General features: G+C 42.0%; 1 protein-coding gene across 6 annotated transcripts in view; it reads left to right on the top strand.

Annotated features, from left to right (window-relative positions):
- NBEA (neurobeachin) overlaps positions 1-20,334 on the top strand; it is a 2,584,133-nt gene that overhangs the window by 2,522,805 nt on the left and 40,994 nt on the right. For all 6 annotated transcript variants that reach the window (XM_069640609.1, XM_069640605.1, XM_069640608.1 and 3 more), the window contains one exon: positions 659-829. In XM_069640609.1, the coding sequence (XP_069496710.1) occupies positions 659-829 (171 nt within the window). The remainder of the gene's footprint in view (positions 1-658; positions 830-20,334) is intronic.

Below are 20,334 nucleotides of genomic sequence, written 5' to 3'. Positions count from 1 at the left end.
TTGCATGCAAAGATTTGGGATAACTTTCTGAATTTGTACTAGTTCTTTAACTGACTGTAAATATGTATATTTTATTCTGCATGTAGTTATATTGTTTTGGTTATTTATTATTGATGATTAACTGTTCTTGTGTAAAATGTACAAATAAATATTTTTTTTAAAAAGACAAAAGTGTCATGATTGTTTGCGAGAAAGACTTCAGGTAACGTGAGTGTGTGCACTGCAAAAATCAAAGTATGCTTTTAGGAGGCAGGCCAGAGGCACAGGAGGGTTTTCAGAAAATAACCCACGGCCTTAACCCGCACACCTTGGGGCATAGCACTGCGTGGTAAGAGGAACATACACCCTGCCTTTGTACCTGCAAACAAGAACTTTAAACGCAGTAATCTCACTTTAAGCAATCTTTCTTGATCAGTTTCAGTTGAAATGTTCGATAAGGGAACACGTTGGCTTTCACTTTCTAGAATAAGTCACACTTTCTAACGCGGAGCACCAATTGGGGTTGAATGGTTTTTCCTCTGGTCACGTGGAAGGTTGATGTCATTAATATGCACTTCTTATTTTATACTGTAAACTGCAGGACAATACCGCAAAACAAGTGCGACTTCACTAGCTCTATGGCTAACTCTGTGCTGCCTTACTCTTGGCTTTGTTGCAGGCAAATTGACACAGATTGTGTTTGGCCACTGGGATGTGGTCACGTGCCTGGCAAGGTCGGAGTCGTACATCGGTGGCGACTGCTACATCGTCTCGGGGTCACGAGATGCGACCCTTCTTCTGTGGTACTGGAGTGGACGCCATCATATCATTGGAGACAATCCCAATAACAGTAAGTGCTCATGAGCGATTTGTAAAGAATGGGTTGCCATCATGGTCTCTGACTTTAAAGGGGTAGTTAAGGTCGTCCAGGACCTGTAAGAATTCCTTCACCTTAGCTTTTTCTACCAATGCGCCTGGTAGTTCATAAACATATTAAGATGCCAAAAGTATATCAGGAACTGTCAGTATCATGATTATTAAAAGTATGAACGGGTGGCAGTTTTTCTAAATCAGCATTTTTAACCTGATATGATACCTGCATATTAGACATTTTAAAAATAATGTTGCAGCTTCTGTATTGTAATACCTGCACAATCATCCATATTGAATTAAAAGACATGCATGCACGGCTCTTGCTTTCGCTACCACCAAATGCTTTGGTAGACTAGGAGTGTGAAAGTGTTTCACGGCATTAAATCTCCCTCCGGTCCATATGACTGCTTTTATATTGATCAGGATTTCCGACTCCTGATAATCTACGTCACTGAGTTACCGGATTGCCGTAGATGCCTAATCCTTGCACTGCCGAAGAGTAGTTCTAGGCTCTAATAACATGAAATCGATTGAAATGCAATACCATGAAGTGGTGTGAATTAAGTAATTGTGGATCGCAATTGCTTGACAATATGCACTAATAGTGAAGAATTCCAAATGACACCTGTGGTTACCTACACTTTCATGTCTTTTGCTAATCTGAATTTACCCTCATGGTATCTGCCAACCTTTGTCAAGGATGTCTGTGGGGTCATAGGCAAACAGGGGCTTCGCAGAGGCACACGGACCCAAGGGCTCAATCACCCTCTCAACCGTCCTAGGCTATTGAGCATTAGGGTGCCCATATGGAGCATGTTGTTGCATATCCAGATCAGGAGATTTGTCAAGGCCACTTGCATCATGGAGCTCTTCATCAAGGGCAACCAAATCCACTTAGTTGACAAAATAGTCATCACCCATAGCTCCTTTGCCGATATGCTCAAGGCGGAATTGCACCTGGTCCCTCTCATCATCAGAAATCAACAACACAGTGTTGATAAATGTTGAACAAGAGTCGGGAACAGAGGAGTGATTCATTGTTTGTGGCAATGCTGTTTTTCTTATTAGCCCAACTGCTCCGGCAACTCAGGGCCCTTAGGCACTGCTGCCAGTTTCCTGGTAGTCGTGGTCGAGCACAAAGGCGTTAGGTCTGACTTGGCCATCTTGGCGCTGGAACCGCAGGGCACAACTGGTGCCATGGGAGCCTGCAGCGTCGAGACCAGAGTTGCACCGACTGCGGCCGTTTTATACATTAGAATCATTTGCTCCTTGAAATCCCTCCACTCTGCCTTCGACATGTCCATGCTAGGGCAGGTCTTACTGCGTTCCTCTGAAGAATCGGAGTTGTGTCTGTGGCGATGGCGTTGCTACTTATGGGAAGACGAGGCCGACTATGGCTCCGGGAATGTGACTGTTTTTTTTCCTTCTTGTGACGCCTGTGCTCTTTTTCAGGTGTGGGCCCCTGGGTATCCTCACCCGATGACCTGGTGGTCAAACAAGCTGGGGATTTTGCTGGGGGTCGCCTGAGTACTAGCTTTTCAAATCGCTCCCTTAATGACTTGGGATTTGCCTGGTGACAAGAGGCACTATCCTCGACGACTGATCTTTACTGAGACATCGTGGATCGACATCTTGGAGTTGCTTTCTTGGCCATGTTTGAACCCTGGTGCCTTAGGAGTGGACATATCAACACATTTGTTTGAATCTGACAATTTTCTTTGAATTTGAAATTTCTCTCATGAGAGTCGTTCTAAAAGCAGCGTGCTGAGCGCACAGCAAAAAGGAACTGAGCTACTGGGGCGTAGTGACATAGTATATATGGCAGCCGATGTCATGTCCGTCATACTATGCCCCATGTTGAAAAAGTTCCCAAACAGCTGATTCTGCAATGGATAGCTATCTGGTGAGTAATCTACGAAAGAAGAATCCATAGAAAAAGCATTACCGGTAAGTAATTTCTCCATTGCAATGCTCAAAAGAAGAGTCAATATTTTGTTTTCCCCCGAACAAGTTGGTTTCTTGGTAAACTTGATCTCCACATGCTTATTTCGTATGCCTGATTTTACAACACCACTTGGATTCACTAATCTTTTCTGTTAGATAGTTTCTCACTGAGTAACCGTTAAGATGGATTTTCAAAATCAACCTTATGGGGAGGATTTGGGGTTGCCAACAGGGAAGACAATCAAGGTAAGGTAGCAGAGCGGCATGGCAGGAAGGGTGCAATAGTGTTCTAGGACTAAAATTAGTCTATACAGAGTAATGCCAGTAATTCCAGTTAGACAGGTAAGTATAACCATATTAGTTTACAAACTAAGGAAGAAAAACATCTAGTGAAATATTGTCATGCAAAACCTTATATACATTCACACTTAAGAGAAATAGAATAACATTTGATTCAATGACCAGTGAAACACAGTTAAGTACTCGGATGCATAGAAATAGAAGGAACTCTTTAGAATAATCACAGAACAGCTCCTCTAGCTCTTATAAAGTCCAACCCTAAAATGATTTGGGGCCTGCTGCCCAAAAGTCTCGAAGGTCAAAGTAGATACTATTCAGGCAGGTCTACACAGAGATTTGCAGAGCCAGTGACTAATATGAGTAAAAACTTTGATAAAGTTCAGGTAGGTATTCCACTCAATCCCAACACACTAGGATAGGTCTAGGCAGGGATACTTGACCCAGGTTCTGCCACCAAAGTTCAAGTAAGAGTGAGTTAGGGACAGCATTTTACACCCTTGTTACCCTAAGGAGATGGGGGGAACAGCAACAGGAATGTGACTGTCCCTCCCGGCTCAGAGCCCTCCGGAGACCACTTGTGGAAGTTCCAGAATCCGTTGCAGGCTTGTTCTTCTGTCTCTGCTTCTTTTTTAGCGGGTCATCTAGGTTACTTTCATCGCAGGATTTAGTTTTGGCAGGTTGCCATACTTAGGAATCTGTCCCAGACAACTGGAAGTAGAACACCCAAATGAAGAAATTCTGCAGGACAGATGGCCACATGACTCTGCTAGAACACAAAGATGACCAGTTTCAGCAGATGGCCTCATGGTCAGGCGGTGATAGATGATCTTCCAGCGGCAAAAACAGAGGAGGAAGTTCAGCACAGCCTCCCTTGATCTGAGATGGCTGAAAATGCACGAGCATGCAACTTATGGTACATGCTGAATGAAGGCTCTGCGCGGAATGGCAATGGCTGCAGAGAAGTAGCCCAGGAGAGAGCTAGTCAGTCCACCTGTTGGTCCAAGGACACTTCTGAAGGCTCACCAGCCACAGGCCCTAGAGAAGGGGTCAAGGCTGGTTGTTCCCACCGGTGCAGAGATCAAAGCACCAAAAAAGGCCTTCTTGAGATTTGGACAGAGGAGCAGGGCTTCAACAGGACTACACTAGAGCCAATGCTCGTCACCCTCTGGTCGTCGGTGGTCTGTTCTTCTTTGAAGAAGTCTTGGCTTCAATAGTGATCTGATAAATATCTGTGGAGTCCTTTTTTTAATCCAAGATTCAATCTAGGAGCAAGCCCACCAATAGCATAATGGATAGCGACTGGTCACAACATCTGCCCAGCAACAGACATTCAGCCACCAGGGATGTGGATTGGGACTAGGCTGTCCCAGCCCATTCCTCTGACCACACACAGTAACTGCCCTTTAGCCTGCAAAAGCCAAATCTTTCTCCGAGAACGTGATTTGCACATAAAGAATTTCCTGAACTGAGAAGGCAGGAAGAATGCCAAAGAACAATATAGCCAAAGTACACGCTGAAAAACCTTGCAGCATTTTATTCACAGAGAGAGACATAGTCTCTCAGTACTGATAGTCTGGGGGACTAATCAGTTTCCCCATAAGAATGACCCAAAAAGGCAAGTGAAGTAAAGCAGAACGCTTTACTTACCTTCAATAGTCAGGTCAGTGTTTAAAACCAGCATAAAGAAAGTATGTCCCATAGTAATCAATGGGGGAAATTTGCCAAAATAAAATCTTTGCTAACCGTACCCATAAGCTTCTGAATAACCATATCGCTATTAGGCATCATGTCCATATGAAAAGTGTGTTTATAAAATGACAAAGTTACCAGATTAATTGATGGTACAATCTGACTGCAGACGTTTGCTCCTGCTGGACCATTATTCGGAACACAGGATTATTATTATTTGCAACTGGTGTATATCAGCTGCATTATTTTGACAGCATTTTATGAAAACGGAAGATTGCTGACAAACGTACACCAGTTTACCATAATTAGGCAGATTTTGCTCTTGAGAGACTCTCTTTGAGAATCAACTACGAAAGTCACGATATATCTTTGTTCCCTGAAAACATGCTACTGGGAGAATCAGACCAGAAACTATTGGTTTTAGGTTAGATCAGAACCAACTTGGGCTCAAGCACTCTCCTTTTCAAGACTTATTTTGACTTCTTCACCCTGAGGACGGTGGCAGCATGAAATAATTTGAGACAGGCAGCCGAAACTAGTCTATGTATATAACATAGTTGGAATTAACAAGAAGCCATATTGGACGTCTATACACATAGTTAAATATAATGCACAGAATAGGACACGGCTTAGAGACAGTGCTCTATGTTGATGTCTCAGAGATGTTCTACGAAGAAATAGGTTTTGTCTTGTCCAATGTTGTATGCACTTTGTTAATATGTCTGATCATTTTGGCAATATACAGTATGTGCTTATAATTGAAAAGCATGGATTTTAGCAGCAGAATCATCTAAACATGTTTTATTTTGTGGGATTTATGCATGTAGGAGGAGAAGGAATACATATCAAATGTGTCGTTTTATAGAAATTGATAGATTTGTATGATGTGTTCACAAATAATACTGTAAATTGTGGCTGAGTTGGATCAGTCTGTGGATTTTTTCTACAGCAAGGAATTCAGCAGCTTGTGTCTTGGGGTATCAGATTGGCCTTATTAAAAGGACTGGAAGCTGCAAACAGCACTTGCTTAAGGAGACATCAATCCTTGCACCGACTCCTGCATATTAACAAAGAAAAACCTAAAAGCTTGCTGGCTCAAGAAAGCTCATCCACTCATTATATTATGAAACATTTCAAAGCAGCAAATTAGGACGTGTTAGCTGGGAGAAAATGGCAGTGAAATGAGCGGGGTCTAGTAAATCCAATTAGTTCACATCTTTAGGAAGGACCCTGAAAGACGATGCGCATGATTTTCTCAGGGAAGGATGGTTTCCACCAGTGCTGTCATCCGGTGGGGGACATGATCTATTGTATGTGCATGGCTGCAAGGACGGCAACGATTCAGAGACACATGATATCTTATAATAATTAGCTGGGTTAGGTGCTTGGCTCGGTAATGATCTTTTAAGATGAAAGACAGTTAATTATCAATTTATGCTTCATTGCATCCAATTAACAATGGACACTTGGTTTGCTTTAGTGAAGAAAGTACTGGAGCTGTTGTCTTTTTTTAATGTTTACGGTTTTTATGATGAAAAATGTTTGCAAAATGTTATTTCTGAAAATCCTAATATTGGGGTGAATGGAATTTCTCATTTTATAATTGCCCTGGAGTGCAAAGACATGTGCCCAACCTTCCCTTTGTACAGCGCTGTGTGCGCTTACAGACCCAATGGGGAGGACTAACATATAAGATTGCACGGATCACAGTTATTATTTTAATAATAATCATAAACTGTTGAAAGATTTTTAAATTAATGAAAATATATATTTAAAATGTACAAAATGTCAATATGCTTCCTTGGCTTCACTGCACCACTCTTTCCATTGCAGGCTTTCCCTCACTGCCTGTTCCATTCTGCCTTTTGCTTTGGTGGATCTTTTGTCCTGCACCATTGTCACCTTCACCCCTCTATCACACTCTCCTGAAAGTGTGGTATCCCCCTTAACCCATCTTCCGTCTTGCATCGTGTTCTTCCTCTCCTCCCCATGCACGTGTTGCGCCGCCTGAATCCCGCATCCCTTCTTGTTTTCTCCTGTCCCGGGCATTTATGCTAACCCACGCTGATAATGTGGCGATGTCACGACCCGTGCTGCTAATGCTGCATGGGAACGACGGGTAACATGTCATCACGGTTAAAGTTATTGAATGAGTATTACTGTGCTACCAGTGGTTGCTAGTGCATCCGCTTCTGTGCCCATGGTCCTCACTAATGTCCAGGAGTTTTTTCCATGGATTCTGGCCCTGATTCCTCCTTGGAGAGTTTATAGTTAGAAGGATATAGTGAGTAGAGGTGTAGCACCCTTTTTTATGCGGGGTTATTCCTGTGCTTTTAGTTGCTTAAGAGACCGTGATATGGGCCACTCTGCAAGGCTTGTCTAGCTTCCATGAAAGTACAGCTTCTACCCATGATTATGGCATTAGAATATTGTGGGTTTATGGGTTTTTTGAATCCAGAGGATCTGCAGCGGGAATGCCAAAAAAAGATCAAAAAAGTAAATCGTATGGTATATTTGACCAAATGTAGGCTGTATGAAAATTCCGTACAACCAAAAATTCGATCAAATATACCATACATGGCCATTATAGCGAACAAGGGGAACCGGGATTGCGGGTGTGTACCCTTCTCCCTTTGCTCGCTATAATGGGAGCAGGGGTTGTGGGGGGTGTCCATAGAGGAATAAAGTTAGAAAAGAAAAATAGGAAAGGACCTTGCGGGCCGGTTTTGAAGCACGTAAGTAAAGGGAACCAGTGTCAAAGGGAGTCGGATGCACACAAGGTGTGTCACCAAAAGGTAAGTAAGTGGGGGGGGGAGTATATTTGTAGGGTATGCTTAAGGAGGCATTTGCTTTGGGTTGTTCGACCATAACGGTGAAGTTAGCTACGGTCTTTTCGGCTGCAAAATTTTCTGTTACGGGCAAACAACCCAAATCCTTTTGCAACAGGCTTTAGATTGGATGGAAACAGGAATGTAGCTGTTAAAAACCCAAATGGGGTAAACTAATCTCTGTTGTCCAGGGAAGCCTGATTCTGCAATAAGTTCATTGAAGGATTTAGACCAAGGACGACATAATCAGAAAGGCGAGTGTCTTCTGTTTTCATTAGACATTTATTGCATATTGATTTGCCTACAGTCTGGGATGAGTCACGGACCATTATTTGGAGTAAGCCGGCAAACACAAGAAGATAAAAATATTCTCCGGTGATCTAGTGATTCGTGGTTCCTGGGGAGTATGGGATCGTTTGATCTACAATTTATTTGGATGGTTTTAGGATAAAGCGGGGTACATGACGTTGGATTTCCGGAAATGCTCTCTGGTATTCAGCTCTACATGGACTCCTGGACAAGAGCACCATTTGAAAGAAAAGCGCCTCCCTTTTCAGTGGCATCTCCCACACTTTGGTGACCTCTCTGTTGTTTATGTAAGGCAGACGTTGCCCTCCTCCATGTCAATTTCCACCTCTTTTGTGACTACAAGGTGCTCTGGTAACACCTTTGTGGATGTATAGTAAACGTGCTTGTGGCTGGAGTGGAAACTACTCAACTCTAATTCGGGGAATGGGGATCACACGGAACGGACTCTGCTACTTGAAACAGGAATCACAAAAGCATCTGGGACTATGACGTTTTCTTCTTGGCTGAAGGCACCATGACCCCAGTCAGATTAGATGATGCAGCTCTCTTTGCTCATGTTTTAGAAACCTGTAATTGAGTGACTGCTACCGTACATTTTTGAGTTATCCATGAAGCCTATATTGTTTTCACAAAACATCAAGCAAAATGTGCTGATTATATGCATTTTGATACCACTAGGACAGCTCAGATACATGAGTCCATATTCAATCTGCAGGGCACAGGTTTAATTCTCGGTAGCAAGACTCCATCCAACAATTATTATAATCAAGATCATTTGATTGGATCAAAGTAACACCTGCCATCAACACCTAGAAACTGTTCAGTTGTAATGTGTACTAAATAAATAGGTATTCATATGATTTCAATAGATACAAAATAATGGTTTTGCAGCCTTTCATCAAAAGACTTCAAAAAACTCATTGATTTATATATAGGGGGTGGCTTAAGGGGCTAAAAGGGTGAGGAAGGGTTTGGGGTAGGGTTATTAATATAGGCAAAGGGAGGGGTTGAGAAGGAACCCCCAAATAGAGAAACACAACATTCTATTCGTTTTTTCAAAGTATTTTCATTGGGAAAAAACTGAAGTCAATGTAACGACATAGGACCCAAAAAATAATAAAGACAAGACTATCTTTCCTAATTAATGGGCATAAATGTAATAAAACATTAACCATTTGGCATCATGTACGAAAGAAGTTGTTGAGAAGGGGTACACTCTCGTTCTAATTGTAGAATCTGCAGTAGACCTACAAAGTTAATTCTCCACAGCCAAATTGTACAGCATCCCCCTTGATTGTGCATGGAGAGGCATGATTGCTGTCCCATAGAAATCTAAACACGTTTAGCAGGTGATGACTCCTCTCCACCCACCACCCACCCTTTTTCTCTGACTTGAAGTGCTGTACCAAAGGCACAGCAAGTGCCACCATTAAGTGCAGGGATGTGAGTAGCCTGTGTGATGAATCAGTAATGGTCCCCCCAGAAACCTCGCATGGGGTCCTTCCCATGTGACCAGGGAAAGGCAGACACTACCTGACCCCGACCCTGGGGAGGGGGTGTTCTGCGGGAGGATCACATGGGGGAGGAGGGAGGGAACAGGCAAAGAAGACTGGGAAACCCTCCTGTTTAACTTTCATCATAACCCCACACTTTTTGTGGCTGTTTGCCAAACAGAAGAAGTCAGAAAGGCTAATTTTGTTGACAAAGACTGCAAGTCCCAAAATCTATTTAAGTACTGAGAGGAAGAAGATGGCTGAATAGGCATGGTGTAGCAGTAGTCCTGCATTTAAGTCCGATAGCCCACATCTAAGGGAAGCTCAGGGGCTTAAAAGACCTCTTCAGGTGCAGGCAATAGGAAGAAGCTGGAACTGCGGCTGGAGTGTATGCCGCGCCAGCAGCAGAAGCAGAAGGAAGAAGGCACAGTGTTGGCAATCCAGGCTGAAGTGGGAGAACAGAAGGGACGCCTGGACTTTGCAACAGCAGATTTCACCTGCTTGTCCTGTGAGGGTCTTGTCCCCCCCAGACTCTGAGGTACAGAGACGGCGCAGTGGAAGCGTGACAAAAGACTGTCTATCCACATGTCAGCCGAATTGCAGAGATTGTGCAGCAAGAAGCATGTCGGAGACAGTGGCCTGAAGTTGCTTTGAAGCAGAATGACTCAGGAGCGAGAGAGGTTTGGAATTTGCATGGCTGGACCGAAGACGCCTTTACCAAGGAAGGGTGTGGGTCCAGAGTGAATCCAGAAGTTGTAGAAGTTGTGCAGCCCGTGGAGAAAGGAACACAAGCCAGTGAGTCTAACCGGGAGTTCTGTTTCATTGCAGAAACACTGCCGGCAACAGTATCCAGCTAAATAAGTACCTGCATAAGAGTAGAAGTGATGCAAAGTGGAGTATTGAATCTTTAACAATCGAATACTTGAATTTTAGCATTCACGTGTGAATATGTATTCCCTCTCTTCACTCGCCTAAAGAGAAAGTGGTGAAACAAGATTGTTGAACTTAACATTGGCAAAAGCACACAAAGGAGTGGTGCTGTGTGCCTAATAAAGATTTTAGAAGGAAGAGTGACCTCTGAATCTTTTGTTAAAGCAGTCAATATTTATACCAAGAGATGTCAAGTGTTTAAACATTGTTATTATGAGTTGGAGAGAGCAAGCATTACCCATGCCAAGAGCGAACAATGTATTTCACCAATTAAGACTGAAGCCAGCCTTTTCAAGTGTCAAAGAAGAGTCTAAACATTACTGTGTGCCAAATAGAGCATCAGCATAGCCTAATATGAGGGTGTACAAGCATTACCTCAAGCCAAGAGAGTTGCAACAAAGCTACTGGGTGATTATTCTGGCTAACAGTAGACCGAGGGATAAAGGCAAGGTTGGGGAAGGGAAACTTGATACTATTAATTGTTCTTTAAAGTTGATACAACTTACATTGCCAAAGCTAATAGGAAGAAGAGAGCAGTGTGTGCTACGGGCAATTTTAGGTTGTTGTTGTTGTTGCAGATAGACAAGAGAGCTAGAAGGGCTGCCCCCATGGAAAAGGTATATTCAGGTGAAGACTGCATTACCTACTTGAAGGTGTTGAAATACTTGAAAGTGAGTCTTGTCATAACTGAAAACTGTTTAGAGTCACAAAGTACTGAACCTGTGGTGATGTATTAGGTTGTCAGTAGATTTGAGAGTTCAGTAGCACAATTGAAGGGGGAATACTATCAGGCAGAGAAGTAGATCCTAATGCTGAAATCTTGTAGACGTTGCTCAAAGATGAAAGTTGCTGAAGTGGAAGTAGAAGTGCTGTGAAGCTACCCTGACAAAGATACCTACTGTGACTTCTAATCTTGTAAAGAGAGATGTACCGAGTGCTAAGCAAGAACTGCATTTCATTAACATGTGCAGAAGTTATATTTACTTTAATCTACCAAAAAACGGTGGAATTTCTTATTGGACGTTGTGGCAAAGCACTGTGGCTGGTAATGACATTGATGCTATTTTGAGGAAGTGGAAAGTCTTTATTTCACCAAGAAGAGAAGCTTTTCTGTTGTCTGAACTTTGGTAAACATAACTTTAATTTGACATAGAAGGAGCCAAGAACTGAACTGAGACTGTATTACAAACATGGATTTCCTTGTTTAACTTTTGTTGAACATTGAACTGAATTACCTTGAAACCTGGGCAAAAGGGAATTCACACAGGTTATCACGAGAGACTGTGAATATCATTGTTGATGTTACTATGAAATGCCATATACTTCTTTATGTATTTGATATTTAGGTATGAGGGCCAGAGATTCTATGGTAGAGTGTTTTCCTTTAGTTTTAATGGGCAGGGAAATCCTCATCAGAGTAGGGATAGTGAGGCGTTTGATAACATTTATAATTTAATACAATGGCGTATTTTGACAAATCCAAAAGTTGTCTGCCTCACATTACTGAACCATCACACCTGGCACAAAACACTCCTCGCTTACATATTCAATCTGATATCTGTCCTTGCTTACAAATCCTGAGTTCTAACAGTGTTCAACTACGAGAGTGGTCCTTCACCTCAAGCATCAGATCACTTATGTGTTTAAAAAGTCGGACAGCTCTGTGGAGTGAGCGAGAGCCCTCAATAAAGTGAGCAAGCAAAGGCAATTCATGGGGTGGGAGGAGCAGGAAATCTCTAGGCTGACAAATCTATTCAACTTTAAGAGTTTCCGGGTACTAACAGTGAGCCAGACTTAATTTTATAAGTATTTGAAATACAACATTCCCTGGGGGCCCAGGTGGGAGTCTGAAGAGAGAGGAATTCAACCTCCCATTGACATCACTGATCGAGGTAAATGTATCTGATATACAGATTAATGTACACCCATTTCCTTTTTTCTGAAGGTATTGAAGTCTTTTCGGTTCATCTCTTGGGAAAAATGAGAAGGCAAAATAGGGAATATTTATGAAAAAGACTGGAGAGAAGTTCTACAATTCATGAAGCAGGTAGCAACGAACACATCAGAGTATTACTCAAGACTGAAACTCCATAGAATGGGACGGGTGGTAGACAGCCAGTGTTTTGAGATTCAAACTCAAAGGAGCAATCTTTTATCATACTACATGGTGCTCTGACAAAATACCTGAGTACTGGCACTAGGTGATGATGGAACTGTCCAGGGCCATTCGGTGGACGATAGAGCCCAATCGCTGGTTGATGATGCTTGAGGTATAGGTGCGTGTAGAGGTGCCAATATTGAGGACTGGCGGTGGTGACAAAAGTAATATTGTCACATTAAGGAACGGACAACATATTGCTGTTGAATAAGGCCATGTTTCATAGTAGGGGATATCCTCATACATGTGGGAATGTATACAGTAAATGTTATGTTAATTGTTTTTTGTACTGCACCAGTCACGACTGTAGTGGTTTTAATGCGCAGAGTCCTTGTCCATGGATGAACGAATTGTGACCCCGCCCACGGTTTGATAACCAGACAGTAGTTTGCTGGATGAGTAGAGGGGGGCAGAAGACAGGGGGGAGAAGCGTAATTGGGTGGAACATATATGGAACAAAGTGTAAACAGGGTGTTGTACCAAAACAAAGGTGCTAGACAAAACAGGCTATAATGAGTGTGTGACCAGGGATGTACATCGTAGATATATGGCTGTTTGTTAGGAAAAGGAAGTATCCGTCCAGAGAGAGATATGGAACAGTAATGGCAGCATCATTTTAGGAGTTCAGATATACATAAGGTGTGTTGAGAGATTTGTTAAGACTAGTTATGGGTGCATGTTGGCTTTGAGATGTGCTCAACAGGTCCAGATAGTTTTGGTGGCTATGATACTCGCTTGTAATATCACAACTCTCCCTTCATAGTGGTACTTAATGAATGAGTAGCGCAAGCCCAAATGGACATGGATGTCTCGGAGCTAAGCATTGGCTTATATTTTGAAAAGTATGCAGGGAATACAAACGGGCAAACAGGAAGATGAGATTGAAGGGCTCGCTCACCCTGTGCCAAAAACATAGGCCTCAGGTCCTGAGAAAGAAGGAATAATAAACGTGGGGTTTAAGTCCTTAGTTTTATTGAATTATCCTGCAGAAACAACAAACCATGGAAAAAGTTGACGGTTGTCCCATCAGCATTCATGTGGTGGATAAATCTGTTATTTTAAGTAATACATACATAGTGTGAGCATTATTGGAGACTTTTTATTGGAGAAAGGAGAGCAGATTGCCTATACATATGGTTGGATCGTAATTGAAAAACCACACACAATCCAGTATGATGTGTGTTGGGACTACAACAGGAATATTGTGCTCAAATCTAATATAACTAGAGCTTAAATGAATATAAACAATTGTCGAGTACAGGAGTACCCAGAGGACGTTACATATATAGTACAGTAGGATCTGAAATAAACTGCCCGGTGTTAGAGAAAGTATCAACAGAGGAATCTTCAGGTGGACATGAGTAAATTGGATTGTGAGGGAAATATCAGAACATAAGTGTTGTGGAATTGGAGTCAACATTATTAGCGCTTACCATAAGTCAATATGCAAGTAGGGTGTAAGGCCTGGCTTGTGTGGATCGTTCAAACACTATCTAGCAGGTAGAGTGGCTGTGAAATTGGACAAAAGCTTTTAGTAGGGGAACCGCCATGATTTGATGGTGCTTTTGAATTGGGGGTACTACTATATGGTTCTAATCTTTTTGGGGAGAGTGCTCTAGAATTGTGGTGAGAGAGTTGAAAAGGAGGATCCTCCCAATTTGGTATCAGAATAGGTGGGCCCCTTCAAGGTCATGAGTGTAGCTGGTTTGAAGTTTAGATTGGGAATGTATCTGTTGAGTTTTGCTTGGATACATTTGGGACCTTTTCCTTGAATTGCTTTGAAAGTTATGCACAGGCTTTTAAAAGGGATTCTCCTACCTATAGATTGCCAGTGTCGGGACTGAAGTGCCCATGAGATGTGGTTTCTATAGCTTGGGCACAGTATGATCTGTGCAGCTGCATTCTGGACTCTGTGGCGTCTAGCATTAAGGTAGCTGGTGCACATAGGTAAAGACTATTGGCAGAGTGTAGTCTGGCAATTACTACTGATACAATAGCCGTGCATTGTTGGGGAAACTCTAGAAATTGTAGGATCTTTCTGAGGGCTTTTACCTGAGTGACAGCTTGTGGGGCGACTGTGGTGAGGTTCAAGGGAGAGGTTGGAGTCAAGGGTGAATCCCACATTTTTGACAGTCTGGAAATCAGTTAGGGCTGCAACTGATAGTTCTGTTCCTTTTAGGAGAAGTGGTTTTAAAGATGATTTATTAGCTGTAATCATTTTTTCTGAATGCATTAAGAGATGGTTCTCTGCCATCCAAGTGTTTATTTTTTTTTAATGCATTCTGAGATCCCAAACGGCGGGCCGAATTGCTCAATATTGTAAGGTGTATTGTCTGTATGATTATAGCAAGAGAGAGTAAGAGTCCTTAAGAAGGTGAGGAAGCTTCTTATTGAAAGGTAGGGGAGAAAATAAGGCCCCTTGAGGTACACCAAAAGGTCATTTTTCAAACTGAGTAGAAAGGGCCAATGTGTATGCATAGTGATTGGTCGGTTAGAAAGGAAATAAACCACTTGAGGGGTCTAACTCTAATACCACATTCAGATAACATTGATGCTGAATTTTAAGGTCGCCCAGGTCGAATGCTGCAGATAGGTCCACTGGTATAAAGGTAGAGGCGTCCTTTCCGTCTCTCCTAACCTTCATCTCGTCCCAAATGGAAAGAAAAACTGATTGTGTATTTTGACTAGGTCTGAAATCAGTTTGTACAGGGTCCAAGAGATATTGGACCAAGATATTACTGATAACGTAGAAGTGGGGAGCATAGGTTGGTGGTTTGGGTGCAGGGAAGACGAGGAGGTTTGATTTCTATTTACACTGATGGAAAAATGCTTATGCGTGATGTTGAGAGCTGCAAAGTTAACGTAGTTGGAATTTTGATTTCTGTTAAAACGATGTGCAAGACACAAATAAAAGATTGACAGTCCAGCAGTTTGACAGTCTTTCACAATTGTGTGTCAGGTTTTAAAAAGGGAGAATTCCTCCTGCAACTCAGAGTTTGTGTTCTATTTTTTGTGTTTTGGTGAAAGTGGTATCTACATTTTGCATTTAGTTTTCGACGTGTATGTTATTTTTTTATTATATTAAGTTGTTCGTCCAATTACAAAATACTGAAATCGTTGCAGGCCAACCGCATGCAATGCCCACCCACGTCTTTTCTAATATGACATGTTGCAATTCGATATAACACATGAGCATTCTGTATGTACAGCCGCCTTCTCTTCGTTTTTTGAAAATGTTAATGTCCATTCCGCAGATAAGCCTGATTTTTTTATTTAAAAGGGTTTGCTGTCTTGGCTCTCTTTTGAAATGCTAAAAGGGGAGCTTTGCTTTGCTGTAGCCTGGAAGACTCCAGGAAATAATTAGAGCTTCAAGAATAGTCTCAATTAAACTGGGCTTTTTCCGCATATACCATAACCTTTTAGATTGGAGAGTATCAAGAAACAAAAAAAAATTAATAAAACACAATCCTGGAACTTAGACCAGATAAGGGCAAAAATGATCAAATTACACGGCAGGAGGCGGACGGGCGGCACCGCTCGTCTGAAAAAACAACATTTTCACAAATGCGAAACCTCATTTGGATGTGATAGAAATTAATTTGCACACTTTAATTGGAAGCAGTCTCCTGTATGAAGGAAACGAGAGTGGTGTGGGCAGCGTGTGCTAGAACTTGATTGAATTTTCCATCGGGCAGGTATGCCGGAGTAGGTCTCTTATCCTCTTGAGCCTTGCTGCCATGCACAGTGTCCAGGCTCTGACGGGTGTTCTTAATAAGGATCAATGCTATTCATGTGCTGTCCCCGGAGCTGGAAATTTCATTGATCCTGGAACTTCATCTGACATTTCTCATTACACCACTTTCAACAGGATAGTCACAAGATGTGCAAGTTCACAGTGCTATTTCTCCCCGAGTGTGCTTGAGGCGTCCCTTGACATGCCAGTGGATTGGATCCGTACTCATTCTGTGACACGTATGGCCACATTAGTCTGGGTATTTTCTAACGTATATGTGCTATTGGATTCATGTGATATTACCCTTGATCTTAACCAAAAAAGATACCTATGTCTTATTGCCATACGCTGGTTTTCTTAGTTTTTGTCGGGCAGGGAATTGATGAAGCCTGAAAGCGCCAGACTAAATCAAACTACCAGTGGTCAAGAACCAAGACCCAGATTGACACGGCTACAAGAAAAGTACACTCTTGACACTCTTTCTGAATTATAGCTGTGCACACAGGCATGTAGCCCCTAACTAAGCCCGATCACATGAGTGCACACAACTCCCCCAAAGCTATTGCGGTTATTTAGCGTTTTGTCAAGTTAACACGCAAATATCTCAATTATAGGTGTTCACTTGAAGAGACACATGATGCCAGGGCATTTTTGGGATTGTGCCTCCGATCAAAGGGAAAGCTCTCCACTTTTAAAGCATTTGCATCAAGGGACCAGTGGCAGCCTCTTTGCATCTCAGTACCAATAGCAACCTCTTCTCCCATCTGAAAAAAAAATGGCTGAGGATTATATCTACAACTAGATACAACCAGCTTCAAGAGACTTAAGTAGAACAGGAAACACCAAACATCGGAATACTAAGAGCAATGTTATATTTTATGTTTTACAGATTTTAATTCTGAATAAATATAGCAGAAATGATTTAACAGAATTGCTAAATAGAATGCAGTAGTACTCTCATATGAAATAAAGGTAAAATCAAGTACAATTGATGGTAATAAAACCCACTTAGATGCAACAAAATAAGTTCAGCAACTAAATTACAATTCAAATATATACACCCCAACAAAGAGGGAGAGGCACCTTTTGTCTCCCTAGAATTGTCCGCAACTGGTGTCAGACAGCATGGAATTTATGGCATTTGAACAACATATATTTTAATGTTCCCTTAACACTGTCCCCACAGAACTCCATAGCAGGAAGATGTGTAGGGGAGTGTGTAAAGATCTTCTTATTAGAGAGAAAGGCATAAGTGCAGCTTCGGCCGATGGTGGGTTTTTTTTTGCGCCGTTGGTCTCTGTGTACTCAGTCCCACCAGCTTATGTGACCAAGAGCCTTTGAGTTATCAGCATTTTTGATGAACGATTTGTAAATAGTATGTACGATTTTGATGACCTCTTTGGTACAGAATGAATACTAAAGTGAGATCCTTCACCCAAGCACATAGAGTTGTTAGTAAGTAAAATTAGATGGTTATAATTCTGGGCCTCCCTCAGATCCCTGCCAAATTCTCTAGCAGACCGATCAAAGGACTTAGGAACTTTGCTATAGCCATCTTCATTTATGCACAAAACCCCTATATTCCTCCAAAAGGGGCGTTAAAATACTCTGCCATTTCAAGCAACATCCTAGTTTAACCAGGCTAAGCAGTTATAGTTTCTTATGTATGATACAATGATTTTTGATTACACTATTAGATTAGAATTTTTTGAAAACAACACCCCCTTACAGATGTAAATGTATTCACGGACCGAAGCATTGAAAACTGACAGGAAGAAGTGCTCTGCTTCTCCAGCCAAGGTCCCACGAGTTTCCCAGCATCGTTTTCTTAATCAGGGACCATGTTTGTTGTAGTTCAGGCAAGCAGGGAAGCCCACATCACCCGTTTTCCTAAGACTCTATAGCCGTACCTAGACTTTTTACTCGGCTACAGTTTATTTGGAAAAAGGTGTTCATTACCTTTTAATAGCGCCTGGTAAACAAAATGGGCTTGAGGAATGGATTCATGAATGTGCTTTGAAAGTCAAGGAGATATTGTAGGGATATCAGCTTTTGGGTACTGTGCTGCAGTGTGTGGATGCCAAGGATGGGGGCGTCCTGCCTAATAATTTGATAGTGCCTGAATCTGTTCTGACAGGAATGCAGAGATCATTGAGCTCGTCCAGCATCAGCCTTTCACAGAGATTGACAGCTGATGGAGCAGCTTTCCTACTTGCCAGCAGCGGGCAGTTGAGTGAAGAAAAATTGCCCAATTTCAGAAATGAAAGATTGAAGTATTTTGGAACAATATGTTAGGCAAATTAGATTAGCAGAAGTGTATGTTTTCATTAGCTGGTTTTCAAACTCTTAGTGTACAGCTAAACACCAGAGAGCATAACACTGTGTTTATAAAGCTTTAACAACCCGTTTGAAGTGCTTTACTTTTGGAACTCAAAGGACCCTTTGTAAGAACTGTAGTTTATAAAACGAAAACTGGGCTATAAGTGAGTAAACATATTGTTCCGAGTACGTTTATGAATGTTGGAGTGAAGCCCGCCTTCGCCTTTGATATGTCGTTGCTGACCCTGACTTGATAGCTTAGTTGTTTGCCCTTGCCTTCCATTTCATCACAGTTTCCCCCATTAAGAAATCCACCATAACGTATTCCCTCTCTTCCCATTGCAGTCTCTGGTTTTCTTTTTCATTCTTTTTTCTCTTAGCTCCCAGACTGTATGTGTTCTCTGCCCCATCACTTACATTTCTTTCACTTCCTCTAGTAATGTCTGTGGTTTGCTCCTCTGCTTGGGGTACTGCCTCTACACAGTTTATTAACACAACATTTGCTGGCCAGCATCCAGAGACCATGGAGGTTTGATGTTTTTGGAGTCTGGGACAAGGTCACCTAAGTTACCCCATGATGAGTGACACCAGCCATAACCTCACTTGTGATAGGAAATCATAGTCCCTTTGGAAGATTCGCCATTTTAATTACATATGTTGACAACGTATGGCAAGTGCTTCGAAAGAGATGTATGTTATCCTTGGAACATTTTTATTAATGTTCCCAATGGTTCATAGAAGCTGTTGTTGCACATAAACTATTATTTTTCTACTCTGAAAAAAGTGTTTCACGGCAGATTTTTCAGTTTCTCTAATGTAATATTTGTGCTTTTTGAGAAGTCTTCCCTGGTTCTCCTTAAACTCTCACTGGCCTCTGTTAGCGGAAATGAAATACATTTGGGTGAGATGATGGGACCGGTTGATGAAAAGATGGACAGGCAATATGTTTCAGCTCCAAGGTAGCAATAGAACTCGCAGCAATTACCTCAATAGTTGACTTGTTGGTCTTTCATTTGCCTATATCTTCACAGTGCACTTCATTGTCAACCTTTACCCCCTCAACTTTCTCCATCAATCCATCCAGTGACCGTTTTGTTGTTGGGGGGGACGGAGGGGATTGATTTTTTTTTCGTAATTGGCAAGCTGGTGCAAAAACCAGAATAAGTCTAGTTCTGAATATACATCAAAGCCAGCATTGGATTAAATGACTCTCTGGGTAGGACGAGTGGTGTGAGTTGGTTCTCCATAATCAGTAAGACATTTAAAAATAAGCAGAGTTCAAAGATATTGGCAGAGTGGACTGGAAATGGCCGAGTGGGTCAAATGGCCTTCAGTTGGCTGCAGGGGTAAAGGTTTATCTCTCACTCAGAGTAAAGGGTACAAAAAACAGAATTGTTCAAACAGCAAAACCTCAAATTCAGCAACAGGGTATCTAAAGGCGCATAGTACTGGTGTATGTCGAGCATCTATCAAGAGTACTGGACAAACACATGAGTGGGCAGAGGTACTGAAACTAATTGCAGTTCAGGTCACATGGTAAACACTGAAGGGTGGAAAGACTGGCGCTAAGGCGTGGATAAAGGACAGGACTTCCATAAAACAGATGGGCGAGGTATGGCAGGCATGCACACATTCAAGATATGCATCTGTTGAAATGTTATACAAAACAGAAACATTTAAATGTCACACCCCCTTCTTCATGTTATGTGTAACAGCTTCTTTTAGCTAGTCCTTGGCTGGTACGTGGAGACAGCTGTATCTAGCTAACCCAGGATTGCC

This window comes from Ambystoma mexicanum, chromosome 7q (genome assembly GCF_040938575.1).
Source record: "Ambystoma mexicanum isolate Mex_15411 chromosome 7q, UKY_AmexF1_1, whole genome shotgun sequence".
NCBI lineage: Eukaryota > Metazoa > Chordata > Amphibia > Caudata > Ambystomatidae > Ambystoma > Ambystoma mexicanum.
The sequence above is the reverse complement of the archived record's forward strand: the minus strand, read 5'-3'. Positions and strand labels throughout refer to the sequence as shown.